At 40.9% G+C, this 23,200-nt stretch overlaps 1 protein-coding gene across 4 annotated transcripts in view; it reads right to left on the bottom strand.

Moving 5' to 3' along the window:
* The window catches only part of UST (uronyl 2-sulfotransferase), a 292,969-nt gene that overhangs the window by 225,705 nt on the left and 44,064 nt on the right, over positions 1–23,200 (bottom strand). The window contains exon 1 of one of the 4 annotated variants that reach the window (XM_073337586.1): positions 7,784–8,180. The exons of the other annotated variants lie outside the window; for them this stretch is intronic. Within the exon in view, the coding sequence (XP_073193687.1) occupies positions 7,784–7,835 (52 nt within the window). The 5' untranslated portion in view covers positions 7,836–8,180. Of the gene's footprint in view, positions 1–7,783; positions 8,181–23,200 lie in introns of those variants that run through there. 4 annotated transcript variants of the gene reach the window in all.

The raw sequence follows: 23,200 nt of genomic DNA, 5'->3' as shown, positions 1-23,200 counted from the left end.
AGCCAACTCCCATTAAAGTCAAAAGATTACCAATGACTTGAACGGATCCCTAAAATAATAACACAAATACAAGAGCAAGTCACCAATAATTGTTCTGTTTAGTGTCTTGTAAAGATAAAGAGAGGGTTAAGATTAGGAATCGAATTGTTTACAGACATCTTAGTTTAGCATTACCCTAGTTTTTAAATGCTTGAGGTGTTTTTAAATGGTACATCTGCTCTTGAATTGCACCTAGCAACCTTCATGAAAGCTTACGCTCAAATAAATTGGTTAGTCTCTAAGGTGCCACAAGTACTCCTTTTCTTTTCGCGAATACAGACTAACACGGCTGTTACTCTGAAACCTGTGACATAATTGAATTTGTTTTGCAATTTCACTTTTTTAGGAGTAAACCTCTGATTTTAATATGATGTCAATCTCCTGCTGCTTTCTGTGGGAAAAAACCACCTTTGCACTATGTCCAAAAATACTATGGGTATTAAAGTTCTATCCTTTCAGCATATATGAATTTCTCAGGAGCTGCTTTTTTTGTTTTTACTGGTCCCTTGGCTTTGTTCCCCAGACAGTCCAAATCCACAGCCCCTTAGTCATTTTCAAGCCCTGATTCCTTCTCAGGTTCTTGCTCCCTGGCTCCAGCCCTCAGGCAGTCATTTTTGGCTGTACCTCTGCTCTCCAGCTGTGATATGTCTGCCAGCCTCCCTGGATCTCCCTCTGCCCCCTCTAAATCCACTTTCCTTCCTCTGCTAAGGTCTACAGGTCTATATCTAGACAAAGCATGCATTACCACAGTATCTGAGCATCTGAGAATTGGTGTGGGGGCAGTGGTCGAGGAAAGGGAATGGTGGCAGTGGTGATAGGAGTCATTGTGAAAAAGCTAGATTAAAGAAATAGGTTTTACACTGTACTCTGAAGTGCATGATCTCATCTGGGAGGGAGTTTGGTAACACCTGCTGAAGCGGAGTTGACCTTGGCAGGTCTGAAAGCCGCTGAAGGTACCCACTTGCTGGAGCTCAGCAACAGCCCCTCCCCTCTCCTTCTGCCTCTTTTCAGGCTCCGGGTTCAATACCACCTCCTCCTCCCCGCCCCCCATCATGAGTCACCTGCCATACCAAGATGTTTTAGAACTTTAATTTCAGCCTTCCCGACACACTTGTGAGGGAGGTAAATAGCGTTACCCATATTTATAGAGGGGAAGTTATCCAAGTGAAACACAGAGAGGTTGACACCTTGCCCAAGGTCTCACAGGGAACATATGTGGGAGATGGGAAGTGTAGTGAATGTAGCATTATGTTTAGGGCCCTACTAAATTCACAGTCCATTATGGTCAATTTCACAGCCATAGGATTCATATTTTCAGATGTTTAAATCTGAAATTTTACAGTGTTGTAACTGTGGGGGTACTGAACCAAAAGGGGGTGGGGGGATTCCAAACCCTTTATGGGGTGGGGGGGGGGTCATGGGATTGCCACTCTCACTTCTGTGCTGCCTTCACAGCTGGACTCTGAAGGCAGCAACCGTGGAGCTTCCTGCAAGAGCAGGAGGTTCCCGGAGGCGGGTCTGACTCCAGCACTGCCCCAGAGCCAGGAGCCTTGTGACTGGACCTTCCTAGCAGCAGGGGGCAATCGGACCCACCTCTACAAGCCTCCTCCAGCTGCAGGAACCTCTGGGGCTGCTGCCCAGCCCCAGAGCGTCCAGCTGCAAGGGGAGGCACCAGAGGTGGCTCTGAGCTCCATCCTGAAAGCAGCTGTGCAGGAGATGGACAAGTCCTGTGCCTCCCCAGCACAGCCAGAGCGAGGAGTACCCTGGGAGGGGTGCTTCTAGCAGCAGGGGGAGATCGGATTTCACAGGAAAAGGCTTATTTCGCAGTCCGTGATGCATTTTTCACAGCCATGAAATTGGTAAAGCCCTAATCATGTTAGGTTCCTTTCTTCAGTACTATACCCTTAACTTTCACAAATTCAGATTTTAAGGCCAGAAGGAACCATTCGGGACACCTAGCATAACATTCTTTTAAAGTCTATAGGCAGTGTTAGCTCCATTAATTCCTGCATCAAGCCCATAGCTTCTGGTTGAGCTACACCACCTAAAGAGTCTGCCTCCCTACAGCACCTGCTGCCATTTTGGGAGGCAAGAGTTGATGCAGCATACTATAGAGGAGGCATGCACATATTTTCCCCCCTTTTAAAATAAAAAGCTTTTCAGTATGAAAATATATATATTTGCCTTTTGTGTCTGGAAAATACCAGCCTCTTGAAAACTCAGTTAAGAGCTTAGCACTTCAAACAAAGTGGTAATTGTTTAGTAATCAAATCTTTCATAGACAGCCAATGAAAAACAGATCTAGTCCATTCTGACAAAGATTAAATCACAGTTTTTGTTCAAAGCCAAAATTCCAACCAATATTGTACATAAGCATGTTCAAAAATCTATCTATTTTTGGAGTGGAGAGTATTGCACTTTAAAGTTAAAGTTGGCCAAAGAAACCATGAGAACATTTTTTAACTTCCCCAAAAAGGACAAATCTTTGCATGCTTGCCATTTGCAATTTTTTTTGTTCTTTGTTTTTTTATAATCTTCCAGGATATTTCTCTCCTCCTTTAATTAAAGTATTTTTTTCATAATGATCGCTCCTCCTATACAAAGAAAGGCCAGGTGATGCCAAAACGTGTTTCATAATGGAGCTTCCAAACCCAGGCTTTGCTACTGATATGGAGCTATAAACTAACATCTCCACAACAGATATTTCTTTTCTTTTTGTCAGTTTTATGGTTCTCTGAAAAATTCTTCTCACAAATGTAGTTATCCGTGGTATTTTGGGGCTAGAAATGGGGAAGGCTAGGAAACAAGGATATTGTAGTGGGTCTATGGGGGCAATGGACCTGAAGTCATCAGCAGCTGGAGCCAGGAGTTGTTGCTCCTGAAGATGGTTTACCAGCCTCTGAACACTGTAGTGGAATAAAATGTACTAGAGTGTTGCAGGGGATCCACAAGAGAGAGACAGGGAGCAGCTGGGTCTAGAGGTAGACTAGGGGGTTTCTGAAGGACATGGAGGGAGGTAAGTGCCTTATTTAAAATTAGAGGACTAAAAGTGGAGTGTATAAGTGAGCTGCAGCTCACGAAAGCTTATGCTCAAATAAATTGGTTAGTCTCTAAGGTGCCACAAATACTCCTTTTCTTTTTGCAAATACAGACTAACACAGCTGCTACTCTGAAACCTGTATAAATATACACATCAGTCATTTCAAGCATGTATATTTAAATGTTTGTTCTCATGGAGGGGATAAATTTCTTAATGATGACTATTTGTGTTCTCTCTCTCCCGTTTGGTTTTTCAGAATACTTCCAGCTTGACTGTGTGAATCTGGAAGTTAAAAAATGCATATGAAAAAAAGAGAGGCCAAAATGCCCAAGATTAAAGCATTTAAAGTGTTAATGTTTGTATCATTATTGTGTGAAAAGTATGTATGCTAGAGTTATGCAATATAAAAGAAATCTTCTCCTAAACTATATATTATATGCCAACATTTTCCAACACACCTGTTTACTGAGGTCAAATGTAATTTATAATTTTAAAACTGAGATGCAACTGAATGAAGAACTATGTAAATTGGTTAGTCTCTAAGGTGCCACAAGTCCTCCTTTTCTTTTTGCGAATACAGACTAACACGGCTGTTACTCTGAAATATGTCCAATTAGGTCACCTTGGGAAACACAATATATGTTGCATGGGGCAGATAAAAATATAAGAAAAAAAACTGGCAGGAAACTAAATTAAGCTCCAAGCCTGACCTACATGCTTTTGAGTAACTGTACACACAAAAAGAACAGGAGTACTTGTGGCACCTTAGAGACTAACAAATTTATTTGAGCATAAGCTTCATGAGCTACAGCTCACTTCATCAGATGCATCCGATGAAGTGAGCTGTAGCTCATGAAAGCTTATGCTCAAATAAATTTGTTAGTCTCTAAGGTCCCACAAGTACTCCTTTTCTTTTTGCGGATACAGACTAACACGGCTGCTACTCTGAAACCTGTACACACAAACTATTTGCAAGACTGTAGCCTAAATCTGGCACAATCTTAATGATGGATGCTGCTTCACAGGCCAGAAAGAGCATGGGTTGAGTTTCATATATCAGGGGAGAGCTGGAGGCTGTTTCAGTTGGGAAAAAAAATGGCTTTACTTGTCAAATGACCATATTTGATATCTGTGTCAGAGAAAAAAGTTAAACCTAACAATGCTGTTTCTAACACACGCTCTTTTCACAGAATATCACTGGGACTGTTCAATGTGTGCGTTTGCAGGATCAGGGCCTTAACTATTCTGTCAATAATGCATGAGCTACTCGGACTAAATATCACTTGCTCTCTCACAGCCATATTGCATCTTCAGCACTACCAGAAGTGAACAGGAGTTTAAAAAAAAACCAAAAAAAAAACCACACATACACAAAAAGCCTTTTAGTCAGAAACACAGCTACTATGTAATTCCAAATAGGTACAGGAAGCAGATCTGTTGAGTAAGTTCGTATCAATTACATTTTTAATTAAAAAAAAACTCACTAACTTTTCTTCTCATAACAACTAACCTAAACTTGTGCCACAGCAGCAGAAGTACAGATTTCAAAAGAGGCAGAGCATATTCTTTTAAAATTATTTTGATTTAAAAGAAGATTAGAGTCGTAAGGCAGCACAAGCCATAGCATAACTGTTTTCTTCTAAAGAAAAAACTGTTCACCAGCCCCTCCGACACCTCTATAGGATCTATGTTTTGGACGGAAAAATTACTTACTTTCCTATTGTAGGAGGGATAGAGATTTTATGCTCAAAAATTTCTAATTCTAAGTGGGCAACTGCTTTTGCTCATAGTTTTTCCAGGATTTTTATAAACTTCCTCTTTCATTATTAATGTGGTGGCGATTGTTTGGAAGGCCAAAGAGATTATTACAACATTTCCATTACAGAAAATATAAACAACAAAAAATCCCATTTTAGATTTGTTGTCTTAATTTCTGTTCAGCATACAGTAGATTTCTCCCAACTTTTTTCTATATACAAAGAAAATTTTCCAAACCACCAGGTTGATTTAGGCAGATACAAACAGTTAGTTTTAAAAATGAGGTGAAGAATATAAATAATTTAGCATCTGGACTTTTAACACTTTTTTTTAAAATCACTGATTCATTTAATGTATTTTGTAGGCAAAAATCAATCAAAAAAACTGTCACCCACTACCCATTTTTTCCCTTAATGTCTTTAACATTCCATTTTCCCTTTCAAGCTCTTCCAAGCAGCCTGAGTGCCAAAGTGATTTTTGTTTTTATGTGCAATGCCAATTTTAATTATTCACTCCACCCAGTGAATTTTGTGCATCATTTAAGGCAAGCTGTTTGAACATTTGGTTCAAGAAGCCCTGCTGCAGGAGTACTGTTGCCCTGTAGCAGCACCCCCTCATATCAAGAAGGAGTTTTTGTTGTCACCATGAAATTTTAGAAGTTTTTGCTTCTTTTAATCGTATACATAGGTAAGAGACACGTAACCACTTCCAAATACCACTGGCATGCCAGTCTTACCTTCTGGCTACCAAAATCTTAGCAATCATTTTAATTTTGCTGAAAGGAAAAAGCAAAGGAACCAATATTAAATTCCATAGATATTCTCTTCTCCCCCGTGACCCCCCCATATTTTAAATGAAATATTAGAGCCCTCTTTATACAACTACAGAAAAATTCTAATCCCAAATTCCTCCAAAGACAACATATGCCTTTGCAAGCAGTGCTATCTGTCTGCTGAGTTTTATATCTTGAAATTCTGCTTGTTGAAGAAACAGAGGTTTCCCAATGTTTAAAGCAGTTCTCTCTCGCATTCCAATTTCACTAGAAGTATTTTTTCAGAGCAACAGTTGTTTGTTGCATCTACAGAGCCAGCCTAATTCTGACCAGTTCTCACCATAGCAAAATAGCACAAAATGATAATCAGAGCTGTCAAAAAAAAATGGGTTGTTTTTGTTTGGTTTTTGGGGGTGGGGAGGGGAAAAAAATCAAGAAATGTTTTTGGAAGTACAGTATTTATTTCTGGATTTTTATCAAAATTTTCACTGATGTTGGCATCAGCAAAGGGACAGAAATATTACTATGTGTTATAGTGGATTCTAAACAGAAAAGCACATGACTACCACGTGGTCCTTAATTTGTCTTTTTGAACCTAGGTAACAGAGCGCTATAGACAGGGCTAGCAGCACTGCCTGTGTTGGCACGACACTTCCCATTATATGACCCTGTTTTCAGTTTAAGTTCAAATTTTCCATGCCATTTATCAGCTTCAGGCTGAAAATTTTTAGCTGTGACATATGCCTTTTGACATATGCTTTGCAAACATCAGTTCTTTCTGGGGAAGGAGACTGGGACTGGAAGTCAGTGAGGATGAGGAAAGTCAGAATCAGCTCCTGGAGGCCAGGGTGGAGGAAGAGAAACTGTATGACGAGATGGGAGGGGGAGATAGGCTGGGCAAGGAGAATAGGGAAAATGAACTATGGGGTAAGGAGGGTAAGATGGGGAAGGTGCCAGAGACTGGGGGCGGGGGGGAGGGAGAGAGACTGGGACAAGGATGAGAAGTCCAGAGGGGTGAGACTAGGATTTGCTGGGCAAGGAAACTGCAAATGAGATGAGTAGCCTGAGGAGTCAACACTGAGACTGGCTAGATCAGGAGAATGGGATTAGGACTAGGACAAGAAGCCAGAGCTGAGACAAGGACAGGTTGGAGCAGACTGCTCAGAAGGGGTCATTTGCTTGAGGAGAAAGGGCAGAAAACCACGTGCCAACTAGAGCACACTCCCCTCCAGAGCCTAGAATAGAACCCCAGATTCCTAAATCTCACCTTTTCTCTGTTGTCAGCAATATTGTGAACCCCCGCCCCCGTCAAAGCCTCATCTCCCCCTCTAATGCTGGTCCACAGATGACAACCTAGTGCAGGTATCTGTCAGTCTGTTAGCTCAAGCTGCAGAAGTCTGCATGATCCATCAAAAGTTTCCAACATTGCTGATGAACCATATGGATTTCAGTATGATGCCACATGATGTAATTTCTGGTTTGATTTTTAAAACCTAAGAAATCACACCAGAAACACCTACATTAAAGAAATGTATTAAGGTTGTAAAGTCAAACATTCAGTAGTTAGGAAGCGTCAGAATTAAGGTTGCTCTACCTTAATTTGGCCCCATTGTGTCTATGCTTTACAATACAATCTTTAATTACATGATCACATTTTTTCTACAGGATCCTCTGCCTGATCACTGCACAGGATAGATCTGCTCTGGGGATGAATCAGAGCTGTATAATGAAGGAGGCTGCTATCTATATTGTCTCTGCCTCATTTGTTGCAGAAGTTTGAAGACGTAGTGATTGAGGCAGGAGATTGCAGGAAGAGAAAGGATAGTCTCAATGTTAGGCAGCTGAATGCTGCCCTAGAGAATTGGATTCTATCCCACACAGAGTTCCTATGTGATGCTGGGGAAGTCACTTAAACAAAACTTTTCACAGGTGAACATTAAATAATACGTTCCTTATTTCTGGATACATGACTTGAGGAGTAGGGTCTGACTGGCAGTAGTGCTGAGCACTCACAGCTGCAGTCAAGACCAATGGGTGCTGTGCTTTGAACATGTAAAGTGGTCTCTATATAATGCTAAGTACTCTGAAAAAATCAGGTCTCAGTCCTCTCAAATTGGACACCCAAAATCATTGGAAACTTTTGATCTTAAGCTCTGTGTGCCTCAGCTACCCACCTGTAAAATCAGAATACCACCCCTCATCCCACTGCAGGGTTATCAATGTCATCGATGGCAGATCTTTGGTGATGGGGTCAAAAGACCACACAGTTTTCTGCACGTTGTGCACCGATGGGAAGACAAGTGGTCTCCAAGCAGCTGCTGTGGTGAGGTGCTGGGAAACTTATGGTAAAATTCCTGGGAACTCAACAGTGCCTGGATGGAAGGTATATCGTGCTGGGAACCTCATAGGAAGACTGTACTGTGCCTAAAAGTAAGAATGAGGGAAGATTAGAGAGAAGAATCTTCTGCAAAATTATTCTGGGATTTTATTTAAATTGGAGGGGAAAAGGAGATAATTTTTAAATCATGGAAGAAAAGTTAAGTGACAACCAATAATAGAAACTAAGCCCAACACATAAGGCCATAATGCTGTTGCGTTAAGACTAGAACTACTGTACTGTTCTGTTTTATATAGAAGAGTGCTCACAGAGTACACATCACAAATGCTAACTTTGCCACAAGCAGTTTCTTAGCAGGAAGGCAAGACAGTTGCAATAAAGCTATCAGATGGCCAAAAGTGAGATTTCTTTTACTACTCCAGTGTTTAACTCAATATCTCTGCCTAGAAAACAGATATGTGATATCACTGTAGTAAAGCACTGTGGGAGAATTCTCTTTCTTGAAGTGAAAATGCAGTGTTCTCTACTTATCAACGATCTGCTTACACTGTCCAGTTCTACAGTGCACCAGAACCACACTAGCAACTTGTGACAGTGCCTCCCCTCCCCTCCACCAAGCGGCCTTGGGGAAAAACGGCAGAGAGGAACCAGCTAGAGACTCCCTTTGGTTTCACAAATTGCAGAAGTCGGCTAAACTTTGGACGTTCAGAGGAATTTTCCACTGTTTTGATTGGACCCGCTCCCCTGTGCTGACCGGCCGTTCGTTCCAACCCTCTTCCTCCCTCAGCTTCACTCCACACCTGCTGCTCTTACCCTCTTCTCTCCTGTCCTGCCTCCTTTCTCTTCAACGTCCCCTCTGCCCTCACTTTTCTTTCCATTTAGCTCATCCCCTCCTAACTAAACCTACCCCCAAAAATCATGGAACTAACAAGTGTACTGCCATACTGTTGCTCACTCTGTGCATATTACACCCCCCACCCCCACACATCTGTATCTGTCTTGTCTATTTAGACTGAAAGCTTTTCAGGACAGGCACCATCTATTTCTCTGTTTGTTCTTGGTTGGTCGTTAGGCACTACCATAAGAAATATAAATACTACTACTATTTCAAGTAGAAGACTTTTCCCATCAAATTCCAGATAATAGCTAATTCTTATGATTAGATTACTGCATCTATAAAGACCTAACTCAAGCCTTCCGCTTCTATATCTAAACAACCCCCACCATAACACCATAAGCCTGAAAGCAATTCACTGGTTATGACAAAGTTTTTGAGATCTAAAATTTAACTGCTCGTCTATGGGGAATTAAAGTATTCCAAAGAACTCATGAGATTGGACCCGCTCCCCTGTGCTGACTAGTCGTTTGCTCATCTATGGGGAATTAAAGTATTCCAAGGAACTCCTGAGATTGCAGAACACCTATTATACAGGTCCTGGTTGCTACCCAACTGCTATCAAAGGGTTCCATAATAAGCAAGTAACTTCTATTACTGAATGACTGCAGTATACTGGCACTAGTCTACATTAAAAACAAAAAAGCCATAGCACATTGCATAATGTTTGGAGTCTAACAACTAATAATTGCAAGGAAAGTTAAGGTCAATGTTTTGGCATTAAATGTTCCACTATTCTTGGTAGCAGTACTGAAAGTATTCAGAAAATATCATGTTTATAGTACTTTAGTGCGAGAGATGGTTTAATGACAGGATGCCAGCTGAAATACTGAATAGTTTTGCTTTTGTCAATGTTAAAACTTAATCCTACCCAAATTCTGATTAAATTTTGGGGGTTTTATAGTCACATATTCCTAGCTTTTTAATGTTTCTCTCTCCTGTCCTCCCTACCCCTCTATTTTTGTGTGAATGAGAAACTAAAGCCCCAATCATGCTGTATGGTCACAGAGCTGCACTCATAAGGAACAATTTAAAGGATTTGGAGTTAACTGACTATAGACAAAGTAAACAAAGTGAAAAAAAATCAGAAAAATATTTTTTCCTCATCTTTCAGTTTTACTAATTTCAGGAGGTATAACTAACAATAATAAATTCAAATTTTCAGATAGAAGTTTGATTTTTTAAGTTCAAGGGGACCATTAATAGCCATCTAACATAAATAATACTACAAACTCCCTTCCTTTTTCACTGATATTCAGTTGGATCCATTAGTTATCTTTGGATAAAATAAAACACGTTTTTCAACTACTGAGGCCATAACAGCTCCATAACTTTTGCCAAAATTTGGCAGAATACTATTTACACACCGTTATGTTACTTGCAACAGATGTTAGAACTTGGCAGTACACTTTAAAACCCACAAAGGAAATTGTGAATATCCCCTACCCCAAAAGGCCAAAACCAATATTATCTCAGTATCCACATCAAACAGATACTACAAGACATGAAATACAATGGTGTGCAGGGAGTTTTACATTTGCAAACAGCAAAAGCATTTTAATAACTAAAGACTTGCATTTCATTTCTAAATTTAAATTTTTCATGGTCTGAAATCTAAGAGAGCAATGCAAGGAAATGTACCCAGGTGAAACAACAGATGTCAGATCAACTTTTTAAATCAACATTTTGTAAAAATATTAAAGTGTAACTGCATGTGTGCCCAGTTTCAGACAGCTGCAAATTTATATGCTTGTTTAAAGATGTTGATGTGACCATTAGCCACGAGTCAAAGCAGGCTTGAAACATTTACTCAGTAGCTACTAGGCAGAATACTTACAGCCTGACTGGAATGCTGTACATCCTCATCTCCCATTGTCTCCAGAGGAAATTGACAGCACTCAGCATCCCACAGAAGGTGTTTAGCACTTTGCAGGTTAGGGCCCCAAGCTTATGAGCCACGGTGCAACATACATAAGAAGTTAATATGCAACGCCTTGTCTAGGCACCGACTCTGGGGCTGGAGCTACAGGTGCCAACTTTCCAATGTGCCGGGGAATGCTCACTGCTCAAACCCTGGCTTTGCCACAGGCCCCACCCCAACTCCACCCCTTTCCACACCCTCTCCTGAGCTTGCTGTGCCCTCACTCCTCCCCCTCCAGAGCCTCCTGCACACCACGAAACAGCTGATTGGGAAGTGCGGGGAGGGACGGAGAGGCGCTGATCGATGGGGCTGCCGGTGGGCGGGGGAGCTAATGGGGGGCTGCTGACATATTACTGAGGCTCTTTGGCAATGTACATTGGTAAATTCTGGCTCCTTTTCAGGCTCAGGTTGGCCACCCCTGTTCTAGACTGAGCACTGAGTCCCATTGGGTAGATAGAAAGATTAACCTAAATAATTTGTTCAGAAGCCCCTGGAACCCCATAAGATTGGGTCCCTTATCCATGAACTATTGGAACTCATTTACAAAATTTTTCTTAAACATTACATGAATATATTGTCTCATACCATAGAATTAGAATTTATAATCCCTATTCCATGATGAGATATCTTTCAGGTATAATGCATCTTAATTAAAACTATCTTTACACAGGGTTTTTTCCTCAAAAAGCATTTTATCAAAAATAATCTGATTTTTTTTTAAATCATTGATTTTTATCCACCATGGCAAAGGATATTTTAAAGTCACAAAAGCAAGGGCTAAATTTCCCCTTTCCCTTCCCCATGCCCCATACCTCCTCATCTACTGAAGTACCAATTTCCACAAATTTGACCAGCTAACACCCAGTAACTCCATATACAGGTCAAGAACTCCTAAAACAAAATTTTTTTTGGATGAAATTAAAATAGAAAATTCATATGAATGTATAATTTCACATAAGGGGACATCATCTGAGCTGGTCATGTGGATAGTGCTCTGCATTATAATGGAGAACTGGATTTGATCACTTTCTTTCCAGAAGGGGCTAGGAATGTTGCAAAGGCTCTTTCCCAGGGGCAAAGTTGAGACACTTTCCAGCAACCTTCCAATCAATCAATCAAGGAGCACAGCAATAAACTCCAGAGAGATACCTTCAGTGGTCATTGCCATTCCCAGTCTTGAGGGTTGCGGGGTGCAGACTTTTCCCTGGTTAAAGGGATACCTCTCCCTGTCCCCAACCAACAACAAACTAACTTGCATAAAATCATTACAAAAACATTTATCTGGGACAAAGCAAGCATAACACTACTTTTTGGATCTACTAATCAGTCATTTTTAATTACTCAATTCACCAAGTATTGAAAGGCATCCTGGCCCCTGCTCATAACATTAGAATATAAATTACTAAATTAAGTGTAAGAAACCAAAAAGAAACTGCAGACAAATATAATTTACTCTATCCCACTCTTTAGGTATTAAATGTGGTGGATCACTCTAAACATTGAATAAAACTTTTGGATAAAAGCATATTTGTCATGCACTCACAGTAAACCAACAGTATTTTATCTGCCTTAAATAGCAGTGGAGCGCTCTGGAGATCCTTTAAACTTACTCTGGTGTTTGGCATTGCTTTTTCTCAGTTTGGCTCCCTGCCTGAAGCTTCCTTGCCACATAGTCTGAGCTACCCACCTTTGAAATAGTTATGTCTGAAATTCTGATATGTCTGCCACCCACAATGACTCACCAGCCTTTCCTTGCCAGTTTCATCAATCAAAAGAGGATAATCTATTTGCCATGACCTGAAACAGCATGGAGTCATCTTATAACTGGAAATGAAGGTCTGTCTTATCTTATTCCCCATTTGTACACCTCACAAACCCTGAATCGTTGCATCTAATCCATTGTCTATTTCCTAATAAAATGGTGTGCCCATATAAACACTGTACAACCTAAGAACAGCTCTTTTCCAGGTATTCCTATTACTACCCCATGTCCCGTTTGTTAAAACATAGCAATTAGTTTAATTGTTCTTGACATAGTATTTATGTGCTTTTATTTTGTTCCCAAATCTCCTTCTTTTGCTTTCAAGCTCCAACATGCAACAAGAAACATTTCACTATATGCTCCATTCACCTATTGTTTCCCCCTATATTGCCGCTCCCAGCTCAGCAGCGATGCACAGAAAGCCCTTTGCCATAAGAACCAGTGGAAGTCTAAGGGCATGCAGCCACGGCATCTAAGCTCTTTCTGTATTACTGTGGTACAATGCAATGCCCAGAATGGTTCCCCACATACTTCCAACCTGTCTGACGCAAGACTTAAAAGAAATAAATAAAAGCTGAACCACATATTTTTTTTCCAAGTTAACCACATCTACTAAATTGGTCAAGGGCAAAGCCTCCAGAGCAGATTTACTGCTGATTACAATTTTCATTGGCCCTATCCCACACTTTCCATATTTCTTCCTCAGCACTCTTCCTACAGCAAAACATGCCTCCTGTTTTAAGTCACTGATGCCCCTTCACCTTAATAAGCCATTGAATACAGACCTTTAAAAATTTTTTCCTTCATGAACAAATTTTCATCCTGACTCTTCACTTTCTACTTAATTAGGAAGTAATACAAATGCTTCGTTACTCATTTGACCACCCTGTATTCAGCTATACTGGTGTAACTGCAGCATTACAGGATTTACTTCTAAAGAATTCAGATTTATACCGCTGTAGCAGAGAAGAATCTGATCTATCTTCAGGTTACATACTGAATTGTAAAACCAGGATTCAATAACTTATGGAGGGGACTGCAGAGTTTGTGTGGCCATCTACTCTGAGCATCGTACAGAATTTGGTGAAATATTTTAAAACTCCATTTAAATGCAGTTCCAGCTAAAATACTCTGAGCACAAGTTGACTGTCCTATGCAAGTGACTCAAACCCTGTGTCAGTTTCAGACTAGAATAAAGTTTCTAAAATTCTTAATATCATGATTGCACTCCAAACCACATATAAAACCATTTTAGATGGAACCATGTTTATACAGAATTTTCTACAAGATCCACAAACTGCATATAAATGGACTGTGAATTGGATCTCCCTTCCTATTCTACACCAACTTGCTTCTTGCCCCATCCCTCATTTTTAGGGCCCTACCAAAATCATGGTCCATCATGGTCAATTTCATGGCCATAAGATTTGCAAATTGGTAGATTTCACGTTTTCAGATGTTTAAATCTGAAATTTCAGTGTGTGGTAACCATGGGGGTCCTGACCCACAAGGGGATTGTGGGAGGTGTCACAAACCTGTTGTAGGGGGTCATGGGATTGCCACCCTCACTTCTGTGATGCCTTCAGAGCTGGATAGAATGGGGATGATAGGGTGCATCGCTATCGGTAGCTGAGAGAGATACCTAAGATCAGTCCTGCAGGAAAAGAGCAAGTCCTGTCCTGCCCCAGTCCTGTCCAGACTAGCAACTTGGAGCCCCTTTGCTCTGCTCCCAGCAGTACAGGGAAGATGAGATCCAACTCCACCAGCCTCTTCCAGCTGCAGGAACCTCTGGGGGCTGCTGCCCAGTCCCAGAGCATCCTGCAGCAGAGGGAGGCACTTGGCGGTGGGTCTGGTCTCCCCACACTCAGAGCAGCTGTGCAGGGGATAGACAAGTCCTGTCCCTCCCAACCTAGGAGCCCCCTTTGCTGGGGCTCTCCTAGGAACAAGTGGGGCATCGGATTTCACAGGGAAGGGATTATTTCTCAGTCCCTAACGTGTTTTTCTCAGCTGTGAAATTGGTAGGGCCCTACTCATTTTGCTAGCAGCAGGTCCAAATAATACAAAAGAAGAGTGGAGTGGAAAGGGAGGAGAACAAAAAGGGCACTGATACACATATGCCATCCCTTCTCAAGTCTTTGGAGCCTTCTGTCTAGGCTCACACCTCTCAGATCTCCTAGACTGGTGCTTTTTCTGCAATGTAACACAATTTACTCAGAAAGTCTAAGTTTTTTAATCACCAAAAGGTGAGCACCAATATGAAGGATGACCAGCCCAAATTAACGGGAACAGCACATGATAAAGATCTGAGAACGTGGATCAGCAAGCAGAAGCTTTGGGAAAATAAACACAGAAGTTTTCCTCTTCAGAATTTCCAAAGACCAAAGTTTAGAACAAGACCACACCAAATTTCACATATCACTCCAAATATTACACTTAAGAGTCTTATCTGGATTACCTTCTAAAAACAGGTTTCAGAGTAACAGCCATGTTAGTCTGTATTCGCAAAAAGAAAAGGAGTACTTGTGGCACCTTAGAGACTAACCAATTTATTTGAGCATAAGCTTTCGTGAGCTACAGCTCACTTCATCAGATGCATATCGTGGAAACTGCAGCAGACTTTATATATACACAGAGAATATGAAACAATACCTCCTCCCACCCCACTGTCCTGCTGGTAATAGCTTATCTAAAGTGATCATCAGGTGGGCCATTTCCAGCACAAATCCAGGTTTTCTCACCCTCCACCCCCCCCACACAAATTCACTCTCCTGCTGGTGATAGCCCATCCAAAGTGACAACTCTTTACACAATGTGCATGACAATCAAGTTGGGCTATTTCCTGCACAAATCCAGGTTTTCTCACATCCCCCCCACCCCCATACACACACAAACTCACTCTCCTGCTGGTAATAGCTCATCCAAACTGACCACTCTTCAAGTTTAAATCCAAGTTCAACCAGAACATCTGGGGGGGGGGTAGGAAAAAACAAGAGGAAACAGGCTACCTTGCATAATGACTTAGCCACTCCAAGTCTCTATTTAAGCCTAAATTAATAGTATCCAATTTGCAAATGAATTCCAATTCAGCAGTTTCTCGCTGGAGTCTGGATTTGAAGTTTTTTTGTTTTAAGATAGCGACCTTCATGTCTGTGATTGCGTGACCAGAGAGATTGAAGTGTTCTCCGACTGGTTTATGAATGTTATAATTCTTGACATCTGATTTGTGTCCATTTATTCTTTTACGTAGAGACTGTCCAGTTTGACCAATGTACATGGCAGAGGGGCATTGCTGGCACATGATGGCATATATCACATTGGTGGATGTACAGGTGAACGAGCCTCTCTGGTTGAACTTGGATTTAAACTTGAAGAGTGGTCAGTTTGGATGAGCTATTACCAGCAGGAGAGTGAGTTTGTGTGTGTATGGGGGTGGGGGGAATGTGAGAAAACCTGGATTTGTGCAGGAAATAGCCCAACTTGATTGTCAGGCACTTTGTGTAAAGAGTTGTCACTTTGGATGGGCTATCACCAGCAGGAGAGTGAATTTGTGTGGGGGGGGTGGAGGGTGAGAAAACCTGGATTTGTGCTGGAAATGGCCCACCTGATGATCACTTTAGATAAGCTATTACCAGCAGGACAGTGGGGTGGGAGGAGGTATTGTTTCATATTCTCTGTGTATATATAAAGTCTGCTGCAGTTTCCACGATATGCATCTGATGAAGTGAGCTGTAGCTCACGAACGCTTATGCTCAAATAAATTGGTTAGTCTCTAAGGTGCCACAAGTACTCCTTTTCTTCTAAAAACAAATACATTTGCAGTCTCTTGTATTCCCTTCCATCCACTTTTGTCTAAGCCACTCACCTGAGTACAAACCCACCTGGACCCCGCGGATATGCACTCAGGTGGCTAACCCAAGCTGTTGTCCATGTTACCCTGCTATTTTTAGCAGGATAGCTCAAGCAGAGCTAGCACATGTCTGGGTACCTGTGCTGGGAAGTACTCTCCCAGATGCAGTGCAGACTTACCTTTAGTGATGGAGAAGATTTCACAGCATCTACTACATGTCTTGAAATTTACTGTAATTTGCTGTAAGAAAACAAAAATGATATACTAAAGGAGGTTTCTGAAAGGCTTTTCAAACAACAGCAGATGACTACCACACATCGGTCCTGCTGCCAGCTGTCCAACTCAGCAGATGAACAAGAGCTGATGTAATAAATAATGAAATAATTTATGCACAGGGTGTCATAAGCCTACAGTAAAAAATTATTTGCAGACCTTCTTGGTATGGTTTTCTCAACCCAGTGTGAAATATTGTAGTTTTCTTTTGCCTCTATGTACAGCTGCAAACTGCCCACATGCCACTAAAAGAGGTGTGATCTAGAAATCTTTCCTTTTCAATCTGATAATCCCCTTGTGTACTTTGGCAGAACAAAGAAATCTTCAAAAGCAAAACTTAGACCACCTATAAGTAATTTTTATTGAGTAGAGCCCCAAGTTGCACACGCATGTTTGTAATACATCTCTATTTTAACAGATACCATCTAATAGGTGCTAAGAGGGCAAAATTTGCCTCCCTTTTGACACACCCTACCACTTAAGATAAAGGAGAGTCTCATTTAGTTTTCAATAGTAGGGTTTTTAATCTTCTGTTACAACAGCCTCTAGAGGACTGTGATGGACATACCAGTAAATTACAACCTGCAGTCGCACATTGGTAGGATGGCATGGGGAAGCAGATACTGCTTTTGTCCATGCTGTACACCTCTTCTGTGGATATATAGAAAACTTCTGTATGTGGCTGAAAAATCACAAAATCTTTTGAAGTATCTTAAGCTAAAAATATATTATTTTGCCTAAAGGTTACAGTGCAGACCAATAGTCAGTTCTCTGTCTTTAATATGTCCTAACTGTGTAAGTATGGCCTGCATTCTTTGTTCATAAACATTTACATTTAGCCAGTATTAAAACACATATTGTTTGCTTGTGCCCAGTTTACCAAGTGATCCAGACCACACTGTATCAGAGACCTGTCTTCATTATTTACCATTCCCCCAAATTTTGCGTCATTTGCAAACTTTATCAATGATGATTTTATGTTTTCTTCCAGGTCATTAATAAAGATGTTAAATAGCATAGGGTCTAGAACTGATCCCAGCAGGACTCCACTAAAAACACACTTGTTTGATGGTTCTCTGTTTAAAGTTCTATTTTGAGACTTATCAGTTAGCCAGCTTTTAATCCATTTAATGTATCCCATGTTAAATTAATATGATTCATAGTTTTTTAATCAAAATGTCATGTGGTACCAAGTCAAATGCCTTACAGAAGTCTAAATGTATTATATCATCACTATTATCTTTATCAGCCAAACTTGTAATCTCATCAGAAAAGTTATCAAGTTAGTTTGATGAGGTCTATATTCCATGGACCTATGTTTAATATATTCACTAAACCAAAGTCAGCTGTTGTATATGTAGGAACGGGGCGTGTTTGTGTTAGAAGTCATTGTCCAATGGTAGTAGTAGATAAGAAATTGCATTTTATGATTTATTTAGTTAATAGATGTTTTTGCAATATTACAAAGAACAAAAGCTGTGATTTTGAATACAATGTATCTGTATGGACTATAATTCATTGCTTAAAGTTTAAACCACAATTGTATCACAATGTAACGCCTGTAATTTTAGGTATTAATATGACCATGATATGAAAATTGTTAATCCATCCTATGTTACATGTAACATATGTTACATTCGCATTTACAAGATATTGCAAAGACAGGAGAACAAATACGTATTGAAGTACAACACAATAATACAGAAATCACTCATGTATTGAAAACTATTGTAAATGCAGGACACCACTCCTAATCACATCAGCCACACCATCAAGGGGCTCATTCACCGGCACATCTACCAATGTGATATATGCCATCATGTGCTAGCAATGCCTCTCTGCCATGTACATTGGCCAAACTGGACAGTCTCTATGAAAAAGAATAAATGGACACACATCGGACGTCAAGAATTATAACATTCAAAAACCAGCTGGAGAACACTTCAACCTCTCTGGACACTCAATTACAGACCTAAAAGTCGCAATTATTCAACAAAAAAACTTCAAAAAACAGACTCCAGAGAGAAACTGCAGAACTGTAATTAATTTGCAAACTGGACACCATTAAATTAGGCTTGAATAGAGACTGGGAGTGGATGGGTCATTTCACAAACTAAAAACTATTTCCCCATGCTATTTTTCCCCATACTGTTACTCACATCTTCTTGTCAACTGTTTGAAATGGGCCATCCGGATTAGCACTACAAAAGTTTTTTTTTTTCTCCTGCTGATAACAGCCCACCTTAATTGATTAGTCTCATTACAGTTGGTATGGCAACCCCCATTTTTTCATGTTCTCTGTATATACATATCTTCCTACTGTATTTTCCACTGCATGCATTTCATGAAGTGGGTTTTAGCCCATGAAAGCTTATGCCCAAATAAATTTGTTAGTCTCTAAGGTACCACAAGTACTCCTCGTTCTTTTTGCTGATACAGACTAACACAGCTACCATTCTGAAACTTATCAATAGTTGTGGTTGTGAAATCCTCATTTCTTTACTGAAATCCTCATTGTCATTATGGTCCCCACTTCCCTATAGTTTGTCTGTCTGATCTCTGTCTGGTTTGATTGTTTGGTTTGATTGTCTGGTTTGTCTTTGATTGTTTCTGTCTGTCTGTTACATCATAAATTTTGCTAGGTGTAAATTAATTAAGGTGGTGGAGTAGGATTGGTTAGAGAATTTTGTGACACTATGTTAGGATTGGTTAGTAAATTTTTAGTAGAATGATTGATTGAGGTATAGGTTCACCCCAGGACTCAAGTTTCACTATATAAACTGGAGTCCAAAAGGAAGTTTTTTGGGGAACCGACCCCAGGACACAGCCCCATCAGAGCTGCCAGATCTCAACACTGCCAATGACACTGTGCAGAAACTGGAGTCCCCAAGGTGGACCTGATCCTGACTGGCCATCAAGAAAAGTTCATCTGTTTTATTGGGTGAGCATTGTATGTGTAGCCTGGGCATTCTGTTTTTGGTAATTGTTAATAAGTAGAGGTTAAGTAGGATATTACTGAGTAAGGCTCTTTCACTGGTAAAACACCCCGCAAACCTGCGGAGTGTAAGGTTACGCTTGAGCCCACAGAAGGGTGAGGGTGGGTGCCTACATTGATAGGGTTATGCCTAAGCCCTAGGAACAGGGTGAGGGTGGGTGCCCTGGAGTGTAAGGCTGCTCCTGAGCCCTAGGAATGGCTCTAGAGTGTGAAAGTAACAGAAAATGTTGTGCAAGTAACAACCTGGGTAATGCTCTGCCAGCCAGGCCCTCAATCCGCAGCAACTCCTCTTAGTGCTGGGGACTGTCAGGAAGCCTCAAGACAGCAAGGATAGGAAAGAAATTAGGTAGGGCAGGAGTAAGGGGGCATGTAGGACTGTCTCCTTGTCAGCAGGTAGACTGTTCATGGTCCCGTCCCGGGCACACAGAGCCAGTTGCGGACAGTCTTGTCCCTGCAACTGGCAGTAGCATCCAAGAGCTGGTGGTGCTGAACTGAGCCCTCAACAGCACAGCCTGGTAGGAAGTTGTAGCGTGGCTAGATGGGGAGCCTTTGCCAACAGCACTGGGGTGGGGTGCCCAGTCCATGAGTTCCTGCCTGCTCTGGTCTGTGATGACAACTCCCCGCCTCACCACAGTCTCTGAGAAGGAGGAGGAGCAGGGCTAGATGTGGGGCAGAGATGGGAAGACCCTAAAATCCCTTCCCCAAGGAAGCCTTGAGCCAGCAGCAAAGGAGAAGGATGGCAGAAGCTGCTGGGAGGGGATAGTGAGGCAGCTCCCAAGTGCTGAGACTCCGGGGAGGTGGAGGGTGTAGGAATTCATGGGGGGGGGGAATATAGGGGCTCCTGCTTTCCTAGGTTTCTGTGTGTAGTTTTTAACTCAAAACAGAGGTACTCCAACCACTGAGAATGTACATGTGTGCGCATGCATATTACTTAAATGTTATTTATTTAGTAGTTTAATTGAAGTGCTACAACATTCTCACTTTAACTGGCCACCTTTGCAGTTTTAATATGCTAGACTACAGATATTTTCTTCTCAGTGCATGTACACAGAGGGGAGTTCGTACTGTGTCAGAAGACTTAAAAAGTATAAGCTTGCCCAAAGACAAAAATGTAGTGCTCAGTGGAATTTGTAGCCAGCTCAGTCCAAAGCAAATTTAGAGGGAACGCTGGTAGGGGCCTATCACTCTGGAACCAAAGCCCTGTGACTTTTGTGTGCATGGCTTAGCTGTCAAATTACATCTGTAAGTGTGCAGCCCAGGGATCCAGTAAAAGTTCAGTCTCCCTGCTAATTCATTCCTTGACCTCTGTCCTCAATCTACTGACAAGGGTGTCAATTAGTGGTAATTGATGTGGTTTTAGTCAGGTGGCCATGAGTCCATTGGAAATTAGAGAGATTCCCAACCCATTTCAAATAGGCTGTGGACCATTTACTATAAGTTTGCTTCCATTTATTCCGTGGAGTTTCCATCTATAGTAAATTAACTCATAGTGAGCTGTATTAGAAAAACTAATAGAGTGAGAACATTTCTATGCTGTAATATTTGCTGTTAGCTTGGCCTTGATCGGCAAAGATTCAGTGGGAAAATATAAAAAATTCTGGCAAGTACTAGACATCAACTTCTTTTACTCACAGCTGACAGCAACACAGGATAGGATATAGGAAATGCTTTTCAAAACTATAGTGCTCCACTGATTCCGCTGAAAATACAAAATCATTAACAAAAAGTTAATTGCCTTAATTTGGTCGTATTTCAACACCACAGATTTTTGGCCCCTTTGCAACTTTCTTCTCATGAAAACATAATGAGCTAACTGGCAGGAAAAAAAAAAGGGAACCAGCACAGCCAAGAAGTTATGCCACGTCATCTTTCAAATAGTTTGCACCTCATTTGAAGCTACATCATCTGTACCAATGAAGTTTATTAAAAGGAATATATTTTTGCTGCTCTGTGCTGTTAATTACTTGGAATCTTTGGTCTCATTCAGACAAAAAAAAAAAAAAGAAGAAGGGCTTGATTACATTCAGAGTCTCTCTAGTAATTATGTGCATAGGCGCATAGTCACAGGAGGTTGGTGGTTATTTAAAAAAAACAAAAACATAAAAATCTCATCCCACATGCTTATCAAATGGGAAAAACAAAATGTAAGCTATTTTAGTCTACATAACCAATAAACCCAGTAGTAAGAGGCAAAGCATGTTTTGTTCCAGCTCACACACCCCTATGGATTCTTCAGCCACTGCATGGTGGGTTTTGGCATTTCATACATTTTTACAATATAGGAAGACCATCAAAAATGTTAATCATGCTATAACAAAAATTCTCTGCACAAAGAAAAGACATGATACTACGGTGTATTTCATTCTGATCTTTCCATTACAGATATCTTCAGAAAGCCAATGCATTTGTATTCTTAACAGCCCTAAACAGTTAGCAAACATCAATTCCAAATCCAATGTAGCCATAGTATTTATAGAATCATAGAACTAGAAGGGACCTCAAGAGGTCTTCTAGACCAGTCCCCTGCGCTCAGGGCAGGGCTAAGTATTATCCAGACCATCCCTGACAGGTGTTTGTTGAATCTCCATCACTGGAGATTTTTAAGAGCAGGTCAGACAACTTCCCTGGGCAATTTATTCCAGTGCTTAATCACCTTGACAGTTAGGAAATTTTTGCTAATGTCCAACCTAACCTGCCCTTGCTGGAATATAAACCCAAAGCTTCTTGTCCTATCCTCAGAAGTTAAAGAGAACAATTTTTCCCCTCCTCCTTGTAACAATCTTTTATGTACTTGAAAACTGTTATCATATCGCCCCTCAGTCTTCTCTTCTCCAGATTAAACAAACCCAGCTTTTTCAACCTTCCCTCACAGGTCATGTTTTCTAGGCCTTTAATCATTTATGTTGCTCTTCCCTGGACTTTCTCCAATTTGTCCACATCTCTTCTGAAATTGGACACAATTTGGACACAAATTCCCCCAGAATTGGACACAATACTCCAATTGAGGCCTAACCAGTGCAGAACAGAGTGGAAGAATTACTTCTCGCGTCTTGCTGACAACACTCCTGCTAATACATTCCAGAATGATGTTTGCTTTTTTCTCTGCGCACAGTACTACGCTGTTAACTCATATTTAGCTTGTGATACACTATGACCCCCAGATCCCTTTCTGCAGTGCTCCTTCCTAGGCAGTCATTTCCTATTTTGTATATGTGCAACTGATTGTTCCCTCCTAAGTGGAGTACCTTGCATTTATCCTTATTGAATTTCAGACTATTTACTTCAGGTCATTTCTCCAGTTTGTCCAGATCATTTTGAATTTTAATCCTGTCCTCCAAAGGATTTATAACCCCTCCCAGCCTGGTATAATCCGCAAACTTTATAAGCGTACTCTCTATGCCAATATAAATCAGTGATGAAGATACTGAACAGAACCGGACCCAGAACCGATCTCTGTAGGTCCCCACTCCTTGCGTCCTTCTAGCTTGACTGTGAACCACTGATAACTACTCTCTGGGAATGATTTTCCAACCAGTTATGCAACCACCTTATAGTAGCTC

The sequence above is a fragment of the Lepidochelys kempii genome, chromosome 3 (genome assembly GCF_965140265.1).
Source record: "Lepidochelys kempii isolate rLepKem1 chromosome 3, rLepKem1.hap2, whole genome shotgun sequence".
Classification (NCBI taxonomy): domain Eukaryota; kingdom Metazoa; phylum Chordata; order Testudines; family Cheloniidae; genus Lepidochelys; species Lepidochelys kempii.
The sequence above is the reverse complement of the archived record's forward strand: the minus strand, read 5'-3'. Positions and strand labels throughout refer to the sequence as shown.